At 57.1% G+C, this 20,848-nt stretch overlaps 8 protein-coding genes across 8 annotated transcripts; 6 read left to right on the top strand and 2 right to left on the bottom strand.

Moving 5' to 3' along the window:
• Window positions 1–2,806: 2,806 nt before the first annotated feature.
• On the bottom strand, window positions 2,807–5,446 carry SLS55_000531 (uncharacterized protein; the record flags this gene model as incomplete). Its single annotated transcript, XM_066772042.1, has 6 exons — window positions 2,807–3,327; window positions 3,383–3,663; window positions 3,711–3,762; window positions 3,812–4,154; window positions 4,207–5,094; window positions 5,144–5,446. 6 exons carry the CDS (start codon window positions 5,444–5,446, stop codon window positions 2,807–2,809), a joined length of 2,388 nt encoding a protein of 795 aa, XP_066637321.1.
• Window positions 5,447–7,091: 1,645 nt separating this feature from the next.
• scn1 (Cut9-interacting protein scn1) lies at window positions 7,092–8,207 on the bottom strand (the record flags this gene model as incomplete). Its single annotated transcript, XM_066772043.1, has 1 exon — window positions 7,092–8,207. One exon carries the CDS (start codon window positions 8,205–8,207, stop codon window positions 7,092–7,094), a length of 1,116 nt encoding a protein of 371 aa, XP_066637322.1.
• A 568-nt stretch (window positions 8,208–8,775) lies between these two features.
• On the top strand, window positions 8,776–9,558 carry SLS55_000533 (uncharacterized protein; the record flags this gene model as incomplete). The annotated part of the gene is made up of 1 exon (XM_066772044.1): window positions 8,776–9,558. One exon carries the CDS (start codon window positions 8,776–8,778, stop codon window positions 9,556–9,558), a length of 783 nt encoding a protein of 260 aa, XP_066637323.1.
• Window positions 9,559–10,878: 1,320 nt separating this feature from the next.
• On the top strand, window positions 10,879–11,247 carry SLS55_000534 (uncharacterized protein; the record flags this gene model as incomplete). Its single annotated transcript, XM_066772045.1, has 2 exons — window positions 10,879–10,883; window positions 10,911–11,247. The coding sequence occupies 2 exons, from the start codon at window positions 10,879–10,881 to the stop codon at window positions 11,245–11,247; spliced, it is 342 nt and encodes a 113-aa protein (XP_066637324.1).
• Window positions 11,248–12,310: 1,063 nt separating this feature from the next.
• Window positions 12,311–12,820, top strand: SLS55_000535 (uncharacterized protein; the record flags this gene model as incomplete). Its single annotated transcript, XM_066772046.1, has 1 exon — window positions 12,311–12,820. The coding sequence occupies one exon, from the start codon at window positions 12,311–12,313 to the stop codon at window positions 12,818–12,820; it is 510 nt and encodes a 169-aa protein (XP_066637325.1).
• A 3,638-nt stretch (window positions 12,821–16,458) lies between these two features.
• SLS55_000536 (uncharacterized protein) lies at window positions 16,459–18,139 on the top strand (the record flags this gene model as incomplete). The annotated part of the gene is made up of 2 exons (XM_066772047.1): window positions 16,459–16,630; window positions 16,689–18,139. 2 exons carry the CDS (start codon window positions 16,459–16,461, stop codon window positions 18,137–18,139), a joined length of 1,623 nt encoding a protein of 540 aa, XP_066637326.1.
• A 631-nt stretch (window positions 18,140–18,770) lies between these two features.
• On the top strand, window positions 18,771–19,126 carry SLS55_000537 (uncharacterized protein; the record flags this gene model as incomplete). The annotated part of the gene is made up of 2 exons (XM_066772048.1): window positions 18,771–18,790; window positions 18,847–19,126. 2 exons carry the CDS (start codon window positions 18,771–18,773, stop codon window positions 19,124–19,126), a joined length of 300 nt encoding a protein of 99 aa, XP_066637327.1.
• Window positions 19,127–19,170: 44 nt separating this feature from the next.
• Window positions 19,171–20,621, top strand: SLS55_000538 (uncharacterized protein; the record flags this gene model as incomplete). The annotated part of the gene is made up of 3 exons (XM_066772049.1): window positions 19,171–19,493; window positions 19,543–20,089; window positions 20,166–20,621. 3 exons carry the CDS (start codon window positions 19,171–19,173, stop codon window positions 20,619–20,621), a joined length of 1,326 nt encoding a protein of 441 aa, XP_066637328.1.
• Between the last annotated feature and the right edge of the window lie 227 nt (window positions 20,622–20,848).

The following is a 20,848-nucleotide window of genomic DNA, read 5'->3' on the forward strand; positions in this document are numbered from 1 at the left end:
CGGACTCTCGTACAGCTCCGCCGACACGAACGGGATGGAGTAGCACCCGAGCAAGGTGTGTACCGGCCGCTCGGACTGATGACTGCGACGACGACGACGACGAACGCAGTGATTGGCGCGGTGCGGGACGAGGAGGAAGAAGCGGGACGCGTGCGCGCGTTTGATGGCGTCGGCGAGGCGGAGGAAGGCGTGGGTGTCGGCGGGGAGGGCTGTGAAGAGGGAAGGAGGAGGAGCTGGCGCTGTTGCTGCTGCCGTTGATGCTGATGGTGGTGGTGGTGGTGGGTTTGATGTGGCGGCGACGAGGGTGGAGCGGGCGGAGGTCGTCATCGTCGTGGGCGTCTCGACGAGGGTGGAGCCGGAGAGGCGCGAGCGGGAGGAGTAGCGGGTCGAGGCGGGTAGGTGGTGGTGGTGGTGGTGGTCGCGGCGGGTTGTCCGCCGGCCGATCTTCAGCTCTTCTTCGGTGAAGCTCGTCCAGTCGAAGGCTTCGGTGTGAGCTGCGTCGGGTGGGCTGCGATCGGCACGACTTCGCACAGGGTCGTGGTGGTGGTGCTGGGACGTCGAGCTTGAGGCGATGGCCGTCGAGGCGACCCGCTTGCGGGCCATGTCGTTGATCATGTCCGTGACGTCGTGCTGGGTGCAGAGACGCCACGCTTTCCTGCCGTCACCGGCATCGACGACGGCTGCGCAGACTTCCAGGATGAACCTTGGCTGATCGGTCGCGCTGCCGTCCCTCATCTTGACCTGGAGGCCGCACGCATCGTTGGCGCCGTAGGGTAGGTTGAGGAACAGGCAAGCGCCAACCTTCAACCCGCGCGGTTCGACGCGGAAGTCGGGCGTGCACATGCGAATCGGGTCGCCGGAGATGCTGATGTCTGTCAGAGCCACGGCTCTCGAGAAGCTGTCCGCGTCGATGGTGGGATTCTCCACGGCCGCTCTGTAGTGCTGTGGAAGGAGCGGCGGGTCCCAATACCGCCTTTGGAGACCGATCTGGATGTATTCGGACCGTGCTATTTGGATGGCGACGTCGGTTTCGAGTCTACTGAGCTGTAGTGGCGGTGCCGATGGGGTTTTGGTGCTGACGTTGGAGATATTCGAGGTACCATGGGAAATAGGTGTAGTCAGATCTGACGGCGGTGATGTTGATGACGTATGCAAGTACTTCTGTGAATCGGTTACAAGCCTAGCTTGCCGAAGATCTTGTTGCGGAAACCGCTTCTTCAGTGGGCTTGGCAGAGGTGACTTCAAAGATCTGATTTCGCCCTCTGCAGATACCGTGAAGAGGATATTGTTTCGCCCGGAGGAGGGCCTGGTGCCAAAGTTCGCCATGAGTCTTTACTCAGTGTGCTGGTGTGGGAGGTCGCAGTGTAAAGGCTTGTGTGTGTCGTTGCGAAAGTGCTGGGCTTTTGCTTTGGGTAGAAGAAAAACGACTGGCAATGAGTGGATGTCTTTGCAAAAACATGAGAGATTCCAGAGATAAAGGCGGTTCGGAAAGTGAACATTGTGAGGTGAGACTTCACAAGACAATAACGGGTGCGACTGTCTCGGGAGAGATATCCATTGTTCAGCTTTACCAGTGTGAATCATGTCGTTCATTGTCACTTTGTAAGCAACTTGTGTGAGGCAGCTATGCAAGCGCTGCCCAGCACAATGCCGAAACCGATTTGTTTTGGAAGAAGACTGACTATGAGGCACGTGCTTTAGAGCTTCAAGACTTGCCATGATCCTGAATAACAAAGCGAACTTCCTATGAGTGCCTCTCGAAGTTTCCACCAGGAATTGCGTTGGCCTGATGAACCACCGGACCGACACTGTAAAACAGCTATTGGCGTCCGACCCGGAGTCCCATCGCATGATAGTTGGAGACGTGAGAAGTGAGAGCCGCCTTACATGTTGAGGACCTGCAAAATGCTTCTGCTGAATAGGCACAATACAATCAAACATATAAGTGCAGGTAAAAGACACGATGATGCCGCACACCACGGACAAACGCTGGTGTACTGCAGTAATGAAAAAAAAAAAAAAAAACTAGAGCTTGCTAATCCTCGAACAACAACGCATGCCTCGTTGTATACGCCTATTATCGCAACGAGCAAGTGAGTGTCATACGACGAATGTTAAAGGCTAATCAAAGGGTGTTCATTGGGAGGATGATTCTGGATCTGGGAAAACTTCCGTTTAAATGCCTTACCACGTTCATACATGCTGGCACGGGGACAGGCCGCCAGGGGCCACATGAGCGGCACACGGGATCGCATTTCGATCGACTTGTCGTCATATTGAAGACCTGTGCTTCTGCATGCTTTGACAATCCATGTAGGAATTGTGCAGTTTTTCGCGCCCACAAAAACGTGAAGTATTCCGCAGTTCACCCTACGTGAGGATGAGACCCAAGCCATTTGAAGAAAATTACAATCTTTCACTCTTCCACAGAATCATGATACAACGGCGAACTGCTTCAAGGAAAATCAGACTCCAAAAATCAATTGCTTTTGTTTCCATAAGTGACCAAGGAGACAGCTATATACACTCAAAACGACTGGTGGGGTATATTCTAGGCGAGCATGTGATCATGAAACGGGACGGTCAATCCAGACACCAGGTGGTGCACTGTACACTAGCCACTTCGATTGCGGCGGAAGAACCGGCGGAATCGCTTTCTGGGAGGATCTTCGACTTCGTTGATGACTTCAGCGGGACTCTCCTGGCCGTTCAACAGAGCTCTTGCGCTGTTGTCTGTAATCCAAACGTCCTCAAGGCTAATCGACATGTTAATATCATGACCAATGGTTGTGGGTGCTTGGAAGACTTACGGCATGACGAGGTTCGGATTGACATAGCGCTGGCCTCTCTCACGCTCTTCATCGATGGTAGGCTGCTCCACCTGCGGAGTAACCAGATCGGACCGTTCTGCTCTCCGCAAGCTTTTCAGCGCGATGAAGCGCATGAGTGGCTTATAGGAGTACGTGTAGACGTTCCAGAACCAGAGAGTAGAAATGGTCAAGGGAACAAGGAGAGCCGCTCGCCAGAATGCCCCCTTCAAGGCCAACTGGCCTGCCATTGTAAGCTGGAACAGAATCAAGCCGACAATGACCCGATCACAGATCATTGTCCAGCCTCGGCCCGTTGAGTGTTGACGATGGTCCATGGCGTAGAGCAGCTGGTATTTGTGCACGAAATGGCCAATGACAAAGTATATCAGACCGGCCAAGAGGACCATCCAAGACGAGCGGAGAACACTGTAGACAGTGCAGATGATGAAAATCAAAATCGTCTGCGGAAGGTAGAAGCCGTAACTGAACACCGGAGGTTGGACCAACTCGGCGTAATCTGCACCAATTAGAAATGAGCGACTAACCCAAGGAGCGAAGGAAAGACAACTAACCGCGTGGTGTTTTTGCACCCATTAACGTGATGGGATACAATGCGACAGAGCCGAACTCTAGCAATCGGAATGGGAAAAGACCGATACCTTGAAGGATGACGAAATTGGTGTAGAAGTTGAGAAGACCTTGCAGAGACAAGGCGAGAGCGTTGGCGATCTTGGTGGCATCTCTCAATTGCTCGCCAATGTTCTCAAGTAATCCCCAGAAACCCGAGGCCGTACCCAAAACGGTGAAGACCACGAAGAAGTTGAAGAACACGAAGAAGAAGTTCTTCGAGATGCTACTATAATCAGTACCAGGTATGCTACGCGAGACTGAATGACTTACACAGAAAGCTCAACGTCACCCTGCCCAATCATTCCTTGGTGGTTGGCGAGCCCTGCGGGATATGTCAGTATCGACTTGCAGGAACAGATCAGGAGACGCACAGTCATAAAGGTACGGAACGAGAACGTTCAACAGAGACACGAGTAATGTGGGGAGCTGTGTGACAATGATAGACTTGATGTTCTTGTGATATTCAATGGCGTCCTTGAAGCCGGGGAACACGCGGTCTATGGAATCAATACTCAGGAAACCGGCGATTGGCACAAGGATCAAGGTCCACAGCACAGTCAGCAATCCGATGAGGCAGGTGATGGACCAAGCTCGCATCATCCTTTCCCGACGGGGCATATATGTGTTTTGCCAGACCACGTCCGAAGGCGCGGGACTGGTGTTAGCCAGGAGCTGCAGCGGGGAAGGGTCAAGAACAGCTTGGACAGCCATTTGCTGGGGGGAATTGTCAGCACCAAAGGGAGAAAGGGGTTCAGTCGCTACTTACACAACTGGCCACGCTGTCCATGGTGACAAAGGCGAGCGGGGTCGGCTCAAACTCCTTGTTACGCAACGTCTTGATCTCATCATCGAGGCGGCGCAGCTTCTCCTCGTAGAAATTGATAGCGTCCACATTCCTATACCACACCTTGAGGCGGCCATACCAGATCTTGACCAAGGGCCGGCTGCGGTTGTAGGGCGAGGTGGAGCGACGCGTGATCAGACCTCCATTCCCAAGAAGCTGGGCACGCTCGCTGTCGCTTGCATAGGGTTCGGGTGGAGAGGGCTGAGAAATGGGCAAGGATTCGAGATTGCGCTCGACGCGGCGCTGGCCCAAGTGGACAGTCCAGGCCTCTTCCAGCTTCCGCAAAGTCAACATGCGCTTGTCCATCAGCTCATCAAGAGCCTTCCAGTTTCTGCAGAGCGTGACGCTCTCAACGCTGCCGATCTCCAGCTCCTCGACGAATTCCTTTATCTTGGTTTCGGAACGTAATTCTGGCGGGATGCCCGAGAGGCGGATGGTACGGTCGGTGACGGTAGTTTGGCTGCCAAGGTACTCCTGGCGGATCTCAATGACGCGCCTCGTCTCAGAGACAATCATGTAGGCGGCAAGACCGGTGAAGAGGTATGCGAAGACCAGATACATCCAGAGGTAGTCGGTATGGGAGAAGTCCCAGTAGGAGTAGGAATCGGAAACATGCCAGTTTGAGTCGAGAAGAACGGGGCCATTGCGGCGGCGCAGCTCATAGTCGCCGTCGTCGGCAATGGTCTCGTTCTTCTTAAGCTTGCCCTTGCTCGTGTCGGGGAAGCGCGAGTGGACGGGGTTTATGACAATGACCGAGAAGAACAGGGTGAAGGAGAGAAACTTAATTGCCATCTTGAAGAAGGCCAGGAACTAGCGGCTGTCAGAAGACGAGGGGGCGGGCTGAGCGGGGTGGACTGACGACATAGGCATCGAGACCAGCGGAAGCCAGCACCTGCTGGTCGGTGATCCTCCACAGGGCGGGGATCCATCCAAAGAGGGTGCGCGGGAGTTCGGGCAGGGCGGTGGCCTCGTCATTCTGCTTCTTGCGGGCAGCGTACAGGCCCTCCCAGCGCGGGCGCAGAATGCAGAAGGTCAGAAAGGCGCCGGTGCCGAGGGCGATGGATAAGACGATCTGGATAGTGATGTCGCGCGGCCTGCGAGCGCCGAAGAGATCCTGAAGGTCGCCATCGGTGGTATTCCAGGTGCCTAGGCCGGGAGTCATGATTGCGGTGGAGAGTGCTGAGACATGGGCGCACCGCAGAAAACGCGGCGGGGGACTTCTTGAATGACGCTGCTGGCGGCCGTAGCGTAGCGCGTCTTCACCGCTCGCTCTGTGCCTCTGCCGATCGGGGCCTCTGGACTCCGGCTGCAACAACTGCTGCAGGGTCCACTAGTGCCAATTACAGCAGCTATCAACTCCATACCCACCTGCTGCCCGCTGCCACCTAACTACCAACGCTTCGTGGCCGTCTTCGCTGTCCTGCACAACATGTTCCCGCTCTCCGCATCGCGTCATCACGCAGCCGCGTGACCGCGCCGCCAAGCTGACCGCGCTGGCGGGCCATCTCGCCGGCTTCGTCCGGCCGAACCGTGTTCTCGTCGGGCACCAGCAGCCAATTCTCACCATACCACTCTCGCACCGCCCCACCGCCTTCGCACGTGAAAAGCCTCTTTGTGCTGATTCGCCTGCGAGAGCTTCGTCAAGTCCGAACTCGTCCCCATCGTTGTGCATGGCTTCTGCTTCCTGTTGAACTCCACGACCTCGACCTCTGAGAAGCACACCTTCCGGCCCTCCCTGCCCGCGAACCTAGGCTTCTTGAGCGCTGACTTCCTTCCGGTCTTTCCGATGTACATTTCAACCCTCCCTTCTGCGAGCGCTGCCCTCCCCTTGCTCGACTTTCGACAAAAGCGTAGGCAAAGACGCCTGACGGGAACTGTCGCTATCAGGTAGCCTTTCCTCGGCCTACTGAGTGCAATGCTCCGACCTCGGCCGCTCGGTATGGCGGCTCTCCGCTTGCGTGCCGCTAACAAGGGCCCGGACAACATCAGCCCTTTGCCCAATATGTGCCTGTTCTTGTGCCTTCGTGTCAACCTTTCCATCTTGCTTGCAGTCTTTCCCGCTGCGGTCGGACGCTTACCCTTTTGCGACCGGCTTATTACAGCGCCCTCGAGCCTTGTTGCCGTCCGCCTCTGCTTGATTGTCCATCGCTTTCTCTTGTATTTGGTGCAGCAGAACGCATCCCAATAACGGGATGTCGCCCACCAACTCCAGCAGATGGGTAGTATACGCACACTTGCCATGTCGGATGGTGAGACTGAAACGAGGGGCCAAGTCCTGCTTGGCTTTCGGAAGGGGCACGATCGGATTGTATTACAGCGCTTCCTAGAGAGGGCGGCAACATGCTATGTATATCGCGACTCCTCGACAAAGCACAATGCATTGTTAAGGTTGGTGATAAAGGGGCATGGGCTAGAATGTTCAACAATGGAGACAAGGTAGCGTTGCATTGCTATATTTGGAAACCGTTTCACAAGTGGGGACAAAGCAGACTGCAGATGCTTCTATGTATCGATGGAGAGCGCCTCTGGCCTATCAAGTATTGTAGCAGCATAGAGCCTGCTCACAAGTGCCAGGAGAGAGTACCTTATCTGGTTTCGTCTGTTCGACAACATGGGGATCCTAGGTCTTGCGACGTAGCGCATCCATGCGCATGCGGTTGAGGCATACTTCGATTTCCTCTAGATGAGGAATGCAGTTATGTCGGCTCCTTCATCCCCGGGGAGTATCGCACCGATGTGCAAGTAGTCTCCATGCAATGAGCCCAAGGTCATGTCCGCAGGCTCTTTATTCTTTCAATGATCATGCGTTAGCTACTGGACTGATCATCCTCCTTCGTAGATAGTTTTTCGCGTCTCCCAAACGCAAACCGTTCCCAATTCTGCCTTAGTTTTCTTGTGCCTTCTTCAAGACTCCATCCCTTAATCTCACAGACCTTACGCACTATGTCCTCCAGATGCTCGTCCATGGGTTCACCGGCGATATGGAGATCGCTCTCAACAAGAATGCGATCGTCAGGAACGGCCTTGATGGATTTCGACGTCGTCTGGGCTGCTCGGTCAGAGTAGTTGATGGCGGTGGAGAACGAAATGAAGACATCGGCCGGGACGGAAGAGTCAAAGTACTGCGGAAGAGTCGAGGGATGGCCGGAGTAGGAGTGCAGGCAGATGCGAGGGGGAAACGGTTTGGGCGAACCGTCGTCCGCATTTGCATCCTCTTCGGCTTCCTCGGCCGTTACGCCGCGCTTCTTCCGCTCGCGCTTGCTCATCGGCTTTCTCTCGTGGCCTTTCCACGTTGCTCTGACGGTTTCGAATAGAACGCCGTGCGCCTGTACCCCATGTACGGACACGGCACGCCCCATCTCTCCCGCGAGGTTCAGTTGAGCTGTCAGGATTTTCTTCTGGTGATCCATGGCTACTACGTGCGGGGTCAGGCCCCGCCCTTCGCGACCTCCGGGCGTGAGGGAGTCGTCGCGGTTCTCGTGAGCTTCAGGAAGCCAGGCCGCTGGGATGCGGAACGACTTGTCGAGCCCTATTTCCCCTACTAGGGCCAGCGGGTAGCGACGCAAGAAGCGCCTAGTCTCTTCGAGGAAATCGGAGAAGGGGCGAGGATCAGGCAGAGAAAGGATGAAATCATGATCTTCGGGCGGCGGTGACAGGACTTTCTTGTAGTGGAGAATCTTCGCGTCGTCATCCAGCGTTTTCTTCCCTGGGGACATATCTTCACTGAACATCTGGTGGGAGAACCACGGATGCCAGCCAAAGCACGGCAGCAATCGTTCTTCAGGCCTCCACGAGTCGACGTCAGGAGATGGGACGCCCAGTCTGTCAGCGACGTCGGCAACCAGCTGCTGGTCTTGCGCGCGCGTTGCCATGACGGTCAGCGCTTTTGCCTTCATCTGAGGCACAACGGGCACGGCCGACATGGTGTCGGTTGGATGGCAATGGGCATCGAAGACACCTATATGCCAGGGGAAAGGCGTGCTTGGGGTTGACGAGGCCTCCATGTTGGGCTGGTTGACTAGAGCGAGACGTGAAGTTCAGCGAGGGTATCGTGGGGATTATTTGGTTTTGAAGTTCAACGTAGTGACGTATGGGCATGCCTCAGGCAAGATTGTTTCGCGGAGTCTGAAAATCGTTGCCGCCCCGCAATAAAGACCCACGCAGTTCTTGCGCAAGATCAGAGCCGAGGGGTCCCTGGTCAGAGATCGGCAACAGTAGCAGTACTTTGTGGTTCGTTGGCTAACTAAAACCTCCATCCGGCGCACGAAGGAGCGCGTACCGATGATAAGGACTGTGGTTGATTGGCTGGATCCGGCCAACCCAGCAACTATCACATGCCTCGGGGCCCCAGACGAGAGGGCTGCTCGACGGACCGCGCCGCCAATGCCGCGTCTCTTCCCCTCACGGTGCGACCTTGCGCATACAAATCCGCTCCTCGCCATGCTGTGATCGAGCCGTTGTCGCTGCGGACCCTCTCTGCATGCCGCCGCCATGTTCAACCCGCTGTATCTCCTCGCCCCGCCCGTCCTTATCGTGGCCTCGCTGCCACTGGTCGGCCTGGCCATCCTCACCACCTCGCTGGCAGTCGTCACCCTGTTGATCCGTGTCTCCATCGTGTACTTCGAGCTGGGCGTCGCCCTCATCCACAGCTGGCTGTTCACCTCCCGCCATCTCCATCATCGCCCAGCCTTCGACAAGCAGCATCGCTCACGAGGCTCCTCCGGCTACTCGACGCCCACCCGCCAGCAGCACCAGCACCACCACCGCCGCCGCCGTAGCAGCGCTGCCAGCCTGCTCGCGGCCGGCGACCAGCAGGGTCCGCCGCGCCGACCGCCCACCAAGAGCGAGAGCTTCGCCTCGCTGGTCAGCACCGCCGGGCCAAACCGCGACTTCGAGGGCATCGGCGGCTGGCGCATGTCGGGCGACGGCGAGGAGGAGGCCTTGTGGATCGGCATGAACTCGAGGCTCGAGCTGCCGACGGCCCTTCCGGACAAACGCAGGCACCAGCGCTCGCTCACCGGTGGCAGCCAACGCTGGTCCTGGAGCCCCGAGGCGATCAAAATGTCGCCCGTGCAAAGCCGGGCCCGCACGCCCAACAACCCCGAATGCCCCGGCAGCCCGGACGAATACTTCACCATGCATCATTACAGCCGGAAGAATGGGTCGTGGGACACCATCGAACGCAGAAAAAGCTCTGGTGGATCCAGCACCTGTTCCACCAGCAGCTCCGGTCGCACTCCTCGGACGGCAACAAGGCATTCTATGTACGGTTGAGATTTAGGGAGGGTAAATAAGACAAGATTGCATGTGTATACTGTGGTTGACCTTCTTGTACGAATAGACGGACGAATGCGCTGTCCCTGTGACTTTGCTGCAGGACAGGAATGTCATCATTACCATTTGCGGAGCCACTTTCGGGTGCAACTACCTAAAAGCTTCCGTGCTTGAAAGAGTAATGGGGACGCGGTATTTCCGCATTTGGTAGTATGAAAGACCTTAACAGCAACGCCGACAAAGGATTGTGAGGGCTTTTGCCTTTCTTTGAGGAGCTTTGTGCAGAGAGCGCTTTGGGTTGTCGGGTAGATTTGGTAACAGAATATGTTTGCATGCAATCCCCGGGAAGAAGCACGCTGAATCATGAACCCTCCCACCATGCAAGACATACAGCGACCCCTGTGGCTCGAGAGGATCTCGTTCGGAGAGTTGCGTGCCGGAGGCTACATCGATCTGAGTCCCTCTTTTCGCAACGAGCTTGCAACCAACCCGCGAGCAATCCACCCATTATTCTATCAACGACAGTGGCTGAATGTTCCAGCGGAAGATTACGTGCTGTTGATGCCCGCCTTGCAACTAGCCACAAAGCTCCTAACCTCGCCACGGTTCCTCGCTTTTTGGGAGGCGGTGCTGCGACGTCGACGGCATATCCGCACTAACGGCCTCCGAGTCATGTATGGCCGTTTGTGCGACCGGGTCGACCTTGCGCATCGCCGTCTGACCCAGGCCGAAGAGCAACAGGTCTTGGCGGTGCTGTTCGAACTCAGGGAAAAACACAACTTCACGTTTGAGGAGGAATCCGACCTTTGCGACGCAGATGCGACAACAGATCTGGCAGCGCGTCCAGGCTTCATAACCCCAAGACTTAACTATACTCACGCTTCAGTCTCCAGGATTAGCAATGAGTATTTGCGTCTTCTCCGCTTATTCAATCAAGGTGAGGCACCTGCTCGCAGAGGGATTCCAAGCGCCCTGGACCGGCCAACCAAAGGATCAATCTTACGCACTTCGTTCCACCTTGCTAAGAACTTAGTGCACGAGCTATGTCATGCGCTCAACAACGCGATGATTCCTTTCTTTCCAGGACACTCGAAGGCTGAGGTTAGCATCAAGATTGAGCCTTTCTTCTTGGAACAGAGGCGATGCGAACTGGGACGAGCATGGGAATCCTTGGTGTTTGGCGGACATATTGACGGAATTGGCGACGGGCTAAATATGCAATTTGGGATCAGCGTGACCAAGTGGCCGCATCCATTCAGCCAAGAGGGACAAGAGCGGGCACCAAGCAGGCGGCAATTCACGACAACCTACGCAATCCCCATGCGGTGGGTGGAAGCGCTGTGGACCAACAGCTTCTGGAACCAGGTTGACGGCGGTGATGACTTCGACTTTCGCATCCCCAAGATCCTTGGCATCCGAAAAGCGACCAATGTGGTGTGGACCGAGGAGGATGAAGAGTACGAGTGCTTCAGCAGCACGGACGATGGCGAAATGGCGGGGATGGCCAACGAGGAGCGAGCCGAGATGCTGGAGAAGAGAAGCCGAGCCCAAGTGCGGTACCACCTGGGCCTGGAAGGCGAATACGATGACAGCGAGGACAGCAGCGTGGCGCGGCAGGAAGACAAGCATGGCGTTATTCGCGACGGCGGCACGCGGATGATGGCGATGACGAAGACTTTCCATGGATGACGGCGTCCATGGACTCCAGCTGCGCCACGGCTGACATAAGGGCGGAAACATCAGGGCTCCCGCTGTTGGATCCTTTATGCGCGAGTGGAAACGGACGGTGATTGGCTGCGCAGGGATGCGACAAAACACAACGTGGAGCCATTGGGCCGGGGACATGGACGCACAGGCATCATTGCCGCGGGCGAAGGCTCGTTCTCGAGGCGCAGAGGCGAGGACAGAAGATGGAGGCGAGCCGGGCGACACGGAATGACATGCAGCGGCGTGCCGGACAGCCGCAGCACGTGACGATCCGCAGACGGCAGGCAGGGTTGGCGGCGCCTGCTCTGGAACATCACCTCTCACCCATCCGCGCTTCCGCGCATCGACGCTGCCCGCTCTGTGCGGCCACCGGCCAGCAGGCAGCCAGGGTGCCAGTAAAGCACGCGCCAAGCAAAGGGGCCGTGGCTGTCGCACTGCCCACACCCGAGTCCGGGTGGCGATGCCGTTGGCTGAGCACTTGTTGTCACGACGCATCCGTCGCCATCCACGCTTCGGCGCCGGCCACGCAGCACGCATTGGGGCTTAGGACGCGTCCCGCCGGCCGCTGCAGGCTCGCCGGCTCCCGTCAGCGCTCCTTTGGGCAAGAGGCGAAGGCACGATGAGGTGATGGGCTGGCTGCTCCGCCGGGGCCCCCGCAGTCCAAAGCTGATGCTTCAGGAACCAACCAGCCCGGCCCGGCTGGGCCAACAGGTAGCGTGTCTCGTGTTGGCTGCCAGCGTCATGCCAAGGCAGCTGCTACCGCAGCGGCAACCTTGTTTCGCCCAGCTCGGCCGCTGGGGCTGCCTGCACCTGCCAGCCTGATTACGTAGATCATTGCACCTGCTCCTATAATAACAGGTACCTCCTTTCTTCTGCACCGCTTCCTCACCTCCCACCTCACCCAACTCATCCACTCCAAGCTTTCTGCTCTGCACTCATTCCAGCCGCACACAAGCCACCCAAGGTTCGTACATGTGCTGCCAATCTCTCTTCCACTCAAACTGACACCCGCACAGACAACTTCTACCCAACCCAACTATTCACCATGCGTTTCACCGCCGTCGCTGTCACCGGCCTCGCCTCCCTGGCCGCCGCCCAGGACCTGAGCTCCCTCATCTCGTCGGTCACCTCCGAGGTCGCCAGCGGTGCCAGCGCTGTCCCGAGCGACGTCACCAGCGCCATCAGCTCCGTCGCCTCGGACGCGTCTTCGCTCACTAGCAGCATCGGCTCCGTCGCCGCTACTGCTACCGGCTCGCTGGCCTCCTCCCTCGCTTCTGAGCTGTCTTCCGTCACTTCGTCTGTCGCCTCCGACGTCTCCTCGGTTGCCAGCTCGGCCGGTTCCGTCGCCTCTTCCCTGACCTCGTCGGCGGCTGGTGCAGCTTCGTCCCGTGCGGCCTCTGCCTCGAGCCGTGCCAGCTCGGCCGCTTCTGGCGCCTCGTCGGCCGCTTCCTCGGCTGCCGCCTCCGCCTCCGCCACTGGCGCCGCCGGTTCCGTCAGCGTTCCTGCCATCGGTGGTCTTCTTGGTGGCGCTCTTGCCGTCGTCGGTCTTTTGTAAATACCCACTCGATTGACGTCATGCTGCACCCGGCGCGGGTTTCTCGAAATTACGGTTTGACGGATGGATGAGCATCTTATTTGGCATGCCCATGATACTGCTATAAAGGCTAATGGGGTTTACGGACTTCTGTACTATTCAACTGCTTCGGCGCTTAATCAAATACCATGAGGGATTTTCTTTACAACACTGCGCTTGAGTACTTCCTATGACGTGAAATTGTGGTGGCGAAACGCGCTTTCACTGGTACTACGCAATAAGTGCGGGGGATTCCCGTAGCAACGCGAGCTAAGCGGATCCACGCCATTTTCTCGTATTCCCCACGGATAATTCTAGGTACAGTCTCGCCTGGACCTGATGTTCCAAGGGTTCCTTAGCGCACTACGCATCGTTCGCCTCGACCTCGTGGTTGATTTAGTTCGAGACAGGTTAGTTGATCAACCACCGTAAGGCTGAGACAGGAAACGTGGATCTCTCACCTTGCCATTGTCGTTGCTAGGGCAGGCGTCCTGTGGCTGCGAGACGTTCTGCCCGTTCTTGTCACGCGGCACAGGCACATACCAACCCAAGTGCAAAGCTTACCATCTTGCCTCACTCACGCGGTCACTCCCTTTCAGGAGTGACTAGCTTTGCCCCCTGTTCCAAAGAAGCGGTGGAGTAAAGTTCCAACGATCGGTAGCCGCTTGGCCTGTGCAGTGGGCAATGCTTTGTCCCCAATTCTCGCAGACTTTGGTCACTACAGAGCTTGGCAAGCTTGTTTGAGCCTCAGGTTTCTAAACACCAGAATCATGTCTTAAGCCAGGTCAAGGCGCCCTTTGGAGCCTTGAGGGACACGGTGATTCTTAGGGGTAGATAAAAATGTAGCCTGCGTTCTCAAGTATTCTCGATATTCATTCAATGGGAGACGAACCGTCCATCTGAAGCACAAATCCAAGCACCGAAATTTCCTCATTCATCATCTCTTTGGAAAAGAACTACTCGAACGAGAATGGCCCCTTTGTGTAATGCCGCTCTGTGCCGCAGGGATGACCCGGAGAACCCGCATCTCCGGGCAATCGTCTTCGCCAGCTACCTCATAGCATTCTTCGTGGCCACCGCAATCGTTACATACATCGTCGCATGCGTCCAGCCCCCGCGGAAATGGAAATGGTATTGCCGCTTGCGCGGCCGTCCCGTCGAGCCGTGCAGCCCTCACCCGTCCTGTCCGACGGACGATACCCGCGCGGTCGACGATGGTCTCAAGGATGGAGGCGCCGATCGTCGCACTGGAGGAGGACGGATGCGCGGTGCCATCGCGAAGTTCCTGCGCCGACAGCCCAAGGGGCGGGATAATGGAGGCGCGATGCCCGACAATCGCATCAGATGCACCGCGGCTTATGTCGTGCGACACGAACCGGCACTCGAACTTCAACCCTCGACCAGCAAGCCTGCAACGACGACGACGAATGCCTGGCCACTCGCGAACAATGGACAAAACTCCACGGCAGAGCCTAGATACTACAAAGGAGGAAACTAGGTGGATGGCGGGACGGACAAAGACAAAGTGGAGGTATCGCCGCCACTACGATTGCATGGCAGTCGTCCAGCCGGGATGGCAAAGGAAAGAACGGTTCATAGCCTGGAGAGCAGAGTCAGCTACAGTTCTGAATTGAGCGCGTGGGTCGTGGCCATGCCACGGTCAAAAAGGACACTGAGTTCAGCTCCCACCTCCTCAAACTTATTCACTTGCGCCGGGAGCTATGGCTGGGATCAATTTGGATACAGAAATCGATTGAGAGAGGCAACATGGTCAAACACTGGGCTAAGTAATGGGCAAATCATGTAGAAATTTGTGGAGGTATAATGTCGTTCTCTCATAAGAAATGCATCTTCATAACCTACAAGAGATCTACGCTTGTCGTCAAACAGTGCTTACAGAGAAGGAGTCGCCGACCCGCTCTTTTCATCTGGCGTGAGAGTGGCAGAGCGGTCGCTATCGGTGCTCACTGTGCTCATGATGCTGGCGCGCTTGGAGAAGGCTGGCATGTCGTCCAACTCTGAATTAGGGGAATTAGGGGTCTTTGGCCTCGACATAGAGTTCGTTGGGGTAAGGCGAGAGGGCCTTGAGAGTCCACTCGCGGGCTTCTTCTTTCGGCGTTCAGTGTTGGTGGCGCTTCCGGTGGTGCTGTTGCTCCAACGCCTCTCTCTGCCAAACTTCTCGTCGGAGTCGAGTATGGGTGTCGTGCTCCGGGATGACGAACGGGAATGTGAGCGTTCTCTTATCATGCGATCCGTGGCAACGCTCGGGCGTCTCTTCTTGTCTCTGGGAACTTCGAGGTGTGGCGAGGAATGAGTATGGGCATGGTGGTGATGGTGATGGTGGGGTTTCTCGACGTCTCCACCTCTAGATAGGCCTTTTGCATGGTTCCAGCCCCGCCACCCAGTCCACCAGAGCCAGCCACCCTCCTGTTTGGCCAGCTCCCGCTCGCGCTGCTTGATGCGGCCGCGCAGCTCCGCGCGGCGCTCATTCTCCTTCTCCCAGTACTCAGTGCGATATATCTCCCAGTTTTGCCGGAAGTCGGCAGAAAATGGCTTGGGGAGTAGCAGCAGCTTCACGTAGTCTCCACCTGGGGCCACATCCTCCTCAAGTAGAACGCGGTCGTTTTGGGTGAGGCGGAGGCGCGGGTCCTTCTTGTCGGGCTCTACGTAGTGATAGCTGCTGCCGGGGGTGGGGAAAAAAAGCTGGTAAGGGATCAGAAAACTGAGGTGGCTGACCATCTCGCGCCACCAAGGGCCCTTGATGAGCACAATCTTGCAGTTCATGCTGCGTAGGCCGCGGTTTGCGACGGCTATCCAACGACGCGGCCAGCGCACACCACGCTCCCACTGGCCCGTGGCCCAAAACAGTACGGCAGTCACAATGCCCGATGTGAAGGCCAATTTCTCTCCCGTGTCGACGACCCAGTACACGCTGCCTCCAACACCAGTGCCATCTTCGCGCGGGCGCAAGAACAGTGCATAGCCAAAGGAGGCCGTCCAAAGAGCGAGCAGAGTCAGAACAAAGGTATTCTGACGGCGGCGAGCGCGCAATGTCAGATATTGGGAGCGTAGCGAGGCCTCGAGGATCAGCAGGTTGAGGTAGATTTGCGGCGGCGACGAGGGCAATAGGCTCGTGGGGTCGGTAGGACGGACGGCAGCAGCGACCTGCGGGGCGGTAACGGTCGGTGGCGGTGCGCCCTTGACGAGCTGGTCGAGTTTTGCCTCGGACATGGCGGCTATCGCTGCTGCTTCATGCCGGGCTGGGCGGAGTCGGTGATGGTGGAGGGCGGTGGAGAGCGGGCGGTGTCTCACCGAGCGGAGGTCGCCAGCGCCTACGCCCGCGCCAGCATCAGGTCCCGGCGTCATTATTGCCTTTGACTGACGGCGGCTTCTCTCCGCTAACTCCGCCACGCGCTGCCACTGATCCTCCTCGATCCGTCTTAACTACCACTTGCTCACCCTCTTCTCCTGCCTTTGTCCGGCCCATATGCGACGCGCCCACCTGCCTGTCGGCTGCTGTCGCTGCAACTCGACCAAAGTTGCGCTCCCTACGTCCCGCGCTCGTTACACGCTCTGTCCTTTCCCCGTTGCCTTATAGCCACCGCCGCGCTACTGCCACCATGGCTGCGAACGCCAACAGCGACGACGAGTTCCGCTCGCGCACTCAGCAGAGTCCCCTGGCCTCACAGCGCGCAAAGCAGCATGGCAGCGTCCCTTCCGGCGCCCCGAATGGTCGCGGCTTCACCGGATGGTTTCCGCTAGGCTACAAGGAAGGCTTCACCCAGTGGGCACGTCACTCCTTTTCAAGCTACTATCTATGGACAAGCTGCTAACAAGACGCAGTGGGCAGGGCTTTCGCCAGCCGAAACAGAGCACAAGGTGCTCTCCTTCGTACCCTATCTGCAGAGGCCACCTACCCACACCCAGACCGGCTCCGCCCCGCCTTCTACCTCGCCTTCCTCGATGGACATCTCAGGCAACCCGGCCGATGATGCGCAGCCAGTCACAACCAACTCGGTCACAGACCCATACGGCCCTCGGAGGTGGCAATCCAACCTGGTACAACTCTCGGGGAAAGAGCGCGCTCTCAATGAGTTTACCGTCGAGCGCGTGGGCGAGGTGGTCGAGAACAACCTAGTCATGCTGCACGGATATGGCGCTGGGCTTGGCTTCTTCTACAAGAATTTCGAGGGCCTCAGTCGCATTCAGGGTTGGAAACTCTACGCGTTGGACCTTATGGGCATGGGTCGGAGCAGCCGCCCGCCCTTCAGGATTCACGCAAAGGACCACCAAGGTAAAATCACCGAGGCCGAGAATTGGTTCATTGACGCACTTGAAGAATGGCGGATCAAGAAGGGCATTGATCGCTTCACGCTGCTGGGCCACAGCTTGGGAGGTTACATGGCTGTTGCCTATGCGCTCAAATATCCTGGTCGGCTCAACAAATTGATCCTGGCAAGCCCAGTGGGTATTCCGGAGGACCCATACGCTGTTCAGTCCGACATGCCGGAGCCTTCCGATTCCACTATGGCCAATGAGTTCACCCAAGACCAGGGTAACACCATAGGTGGCTCCAACTCCTCGGCTGTCAAGCAGGCCGACAACAACAACTTTCTCAACGCGCGCTCAAATGCTGCCCCATCGGAGAGCGGAAAGCCCCCAAGGAAGCCCCTGCCAAAATGGTTGACCTACCTTTGGGATGCCAACATCAGCCCATTCTCGTTCGTGCGATGGTCGGGTCCGATCGGACCACGTCTGGTGTCAGGGTGGACCTCGCGTAGATTCTCGCATCTGCCGACCGAGGAGTCGCAGGCACTGCACGATTATTCCTACTCACTCTTCCGCCAAAGAGGCAGCGGCGAGTATGCGCTCGCATATGTGCTTGCTCCTGGTGCCTTTGCTCGGAGCCCCTTGATTCGCAGGATTCAGAGCGTTGGTAGACAGTACCTCGGGCCGCACACTGGCCCCTTACCCGACGGCGACCGCCCAAGCTCGTCAAGCGCCGATCAGCAGAAGAGAGAGAACGGACTCCCTGTTGTATTCATGTATGGTGAGAACGACTGGATGGATATTGCGGGTGGATTCGCAGCAGAACAGAAGATGAAGGAGGAGAAGGAGAGAATACTAGCTGGGCAAACGGAAGAGCAGAAGAAGAAGGATAACGGCAGCGCCAAAGTTCTGGTCATTCTAAAGGCTGGTCATCATCTCTACCTAGATGGGTGGGAACAGTTCAACCAAATAATGCGCGAGGAAATGGCAGACGTACAGCAGAGGGAAAGGATGAGACTCGAGGATAAGTGACGATTGCATTAGGGCGTTGGGAGAAATGGGTTGTGGCGTTCGACAGAGATTTGTTTATAGAGTGGTCCCACGATGGATGTTGTAATAGATCATCGCTCGTCGCTCATTCGCCTGCTAGATCGGTCGCCGCGACATGGCCCGACGTACTCTAATCACCGAGGAACCCTTGTCCCGCGACCATTAACCGAAGCTGCTGGCAGCGGGGGTGTGGGGTAATCAAATCGGCAAGAATGACGAGCTCGCCGGACATCTGTCTTTATCAACACACCACGCTCCATCATTGACAGTCTTGCAAACCAATAACTCTCGTCACCACGATTTCGCGAGAATGTGAGTATAAAAACCGGTTCAACATCTGTACAGCTCCATTTCTAAGCCGTCAGCAGGGTTTACACAGCATCCTTCGCCTTTTTCGAGGCCATATGGGAAGCCGGCATCACGCATTGTTTCGTCAATTTGGGCTCAGACCATCCCAGCATCATCGAAGCCATTGTCAAGGGCCAGAATGAAAAGCAGGGAAACTTCCCCAAAATCATCACATGCCCGAATGAGGTAGCCACCTCCTTCATCAGCATTCCCCGCCAAGCTCCGATGTCGCTGATAGCACGTACCGTAGATGGTCGCGCTTTCCATGGCCGACGGCTACGCCCGGTCAGTCCACCCGTCGTTTGGACCTGTGAACCTAGGTATACTGATGACCAGGGTAGGCTCACGAATAAGCCCCAGTGCGTGATCGTCCACGTGGATGTCGGCACGCAGGGTCTTGGTGCAGCGGTCCACAATGCCTCCTGCGGCCGTGCGCCCGTGCTCATTTTCGCCGGTCTCTCTCCGTACACCATCGAAGGTGAGATGCGCGGAAGTAGGACCGAGTATATCCATTGGATCCAGGATGTCCCCGACCAGAAGCAGATAGTCGCCCAGTATTGCCGCTACACCGGCGAGATCAAGACGGGTAAAAATGTCAAGGTTAGCAAACGTGTGAACTAAGGAGAAGCTGAGTAAGATGAAGCCGCTAATGCTGCATCCAGCAAATGGTCAACCGCGCTCTCAGTTTTGCTACGAGCGATCCTAAAGGGCCGGTCTATCTCTACGGCGCGAGAGAGGCCATGGAAGAGGATCTGGAACCGTACAAGCTGGATCAAGCATTCTGGAACCCTGTGGAGCCGCCGGCGCTGTCTCCAAAGGCCGTAAAGACGATAGCAGATGCTCTTGTCAATGCAGCAGAACCGCTAATTGTTACGGGATACAGCGGCCGAAACCATGATGCCGTTGGTGAATTAGTCAGGCTGGCCGACACTGTCCCAGGGCTCCGTGTGTTGGATACAGGTGGCAGCGACATGTGTTTTCCGGCAAAGTACGTAGCATCATCTCGTTTCCCCTCTCGCATTGCTAACGGATATCAGCCACCCTGCCTGGCTCAGCCTCCGCTTCGGTGTCGACGAAAGCATCAAGACGGCCGATGTCATCGTGGTGCTCGACTGCGACGTGCCGTGGATCAATACCCAATGCCATCCAAAGGAGGGCGCCAGGATCTACCACATTGACGCCGATCCGCTAAAGCAACAGATGCCAGTGTTCTACATCAATGCGCTAGCACGATACAGAGCCGACTCGGAGCTCGCCCTCAACCAGCTACACACCCATATCAGCTCCTCCTCCGACTTGAGCAAACAGGTGAAGAGCGCCGAATCCGAGCAGCGCCGGAACAAGCGTCAAGAAAGCTACAAGCAGAAGCTGGCCACCATCTCAAGCCTCGCGCAGCCCGGCGACGACGGCTCGTATGGCCCATCGTATCTCGTCAGCCGCGTACGCAAGGCCTGCCCCGAGGATACCATCTGGGCGATCGAGGCGGTCACGAACACCGCGTTCGTGGCGGACCAGATTCAAGCGACGGTTCCCGGTAGCTGGATCAACTGCGGTGGCGGCGGCCTGGGATGGTCTGGCGGCGGTGTAAGTCCTCCTTCTTCTCCCTCTCCATAAAAACCGAACTGTCGTTGCCAGGAAAGCTAACTGTTCCCTCATCCAGGCCCTTGGCATCAAACTCGCCACCGATCACGCCGGCCAGAAGAAGTTCGTCTGCCAGATCGTCGGCGACGGCACCTACCTCTTCTCCGTCCCCGGCAGCGTCTACTGGATCAGCCAGCGCTACAACATCCCCATCCTCACCATCGTCCTCAACAACAAAGGCTGGAACGCGCCCCGTAAATCGCTCCTGCTCGTGCATCCGGACGGCGCGGGCTCCAAGGTCAGCAACGAGGAGCTCAACATCTCCTTCGCCCCGACGCCCGATTACGCGGGCATCGCGAGGGCGGCGTCCGGGGGCGCGGTGTGGGCGAAGCACGCGGGGACGGCGGAGGAGCTCGACAGGCTGTTGCCCGAGGCGGTGGCGAGCGTGTTGGGCGGCACGAGCGCGGTGTTGGACGCGCATTTGGAGGGCCCGCAGGGGAAGTATCCCGGAGCGAAGGCGGCATTGGTTGGTTGAGCTGGGAAAAATGAGGTAGCCGGTAGCGGGAATCGGATAGAGGGGGGTGTGAAGACTGGGGCTATCATACATATGGTGGGAATGCTGATGAATTGACCACGATAGATTCGAGATTACTACACGATGCCGTCGTTAAATCTCGGAGATCCCCAATGCAGATTCAGGATCTGACGATTTACAGCAAGAGAAGGCATTTGTTCTACGAGCAAGACCTCTTCACAGTCGAT

Source organism: Diplodia seriata (genome assembly GCF_021436955.1).
Source record: "Diplodia seriata strain FDS-637 chromosome Unknown scaffold_1, whole genome shotgun sequence".
NCBI lineage: Eukaryota > Fungi > Ascomycota > Dothideomycetes > Botryosphaeriales > Botryosphaeriaceae > Diplodia > Diplodia seriata.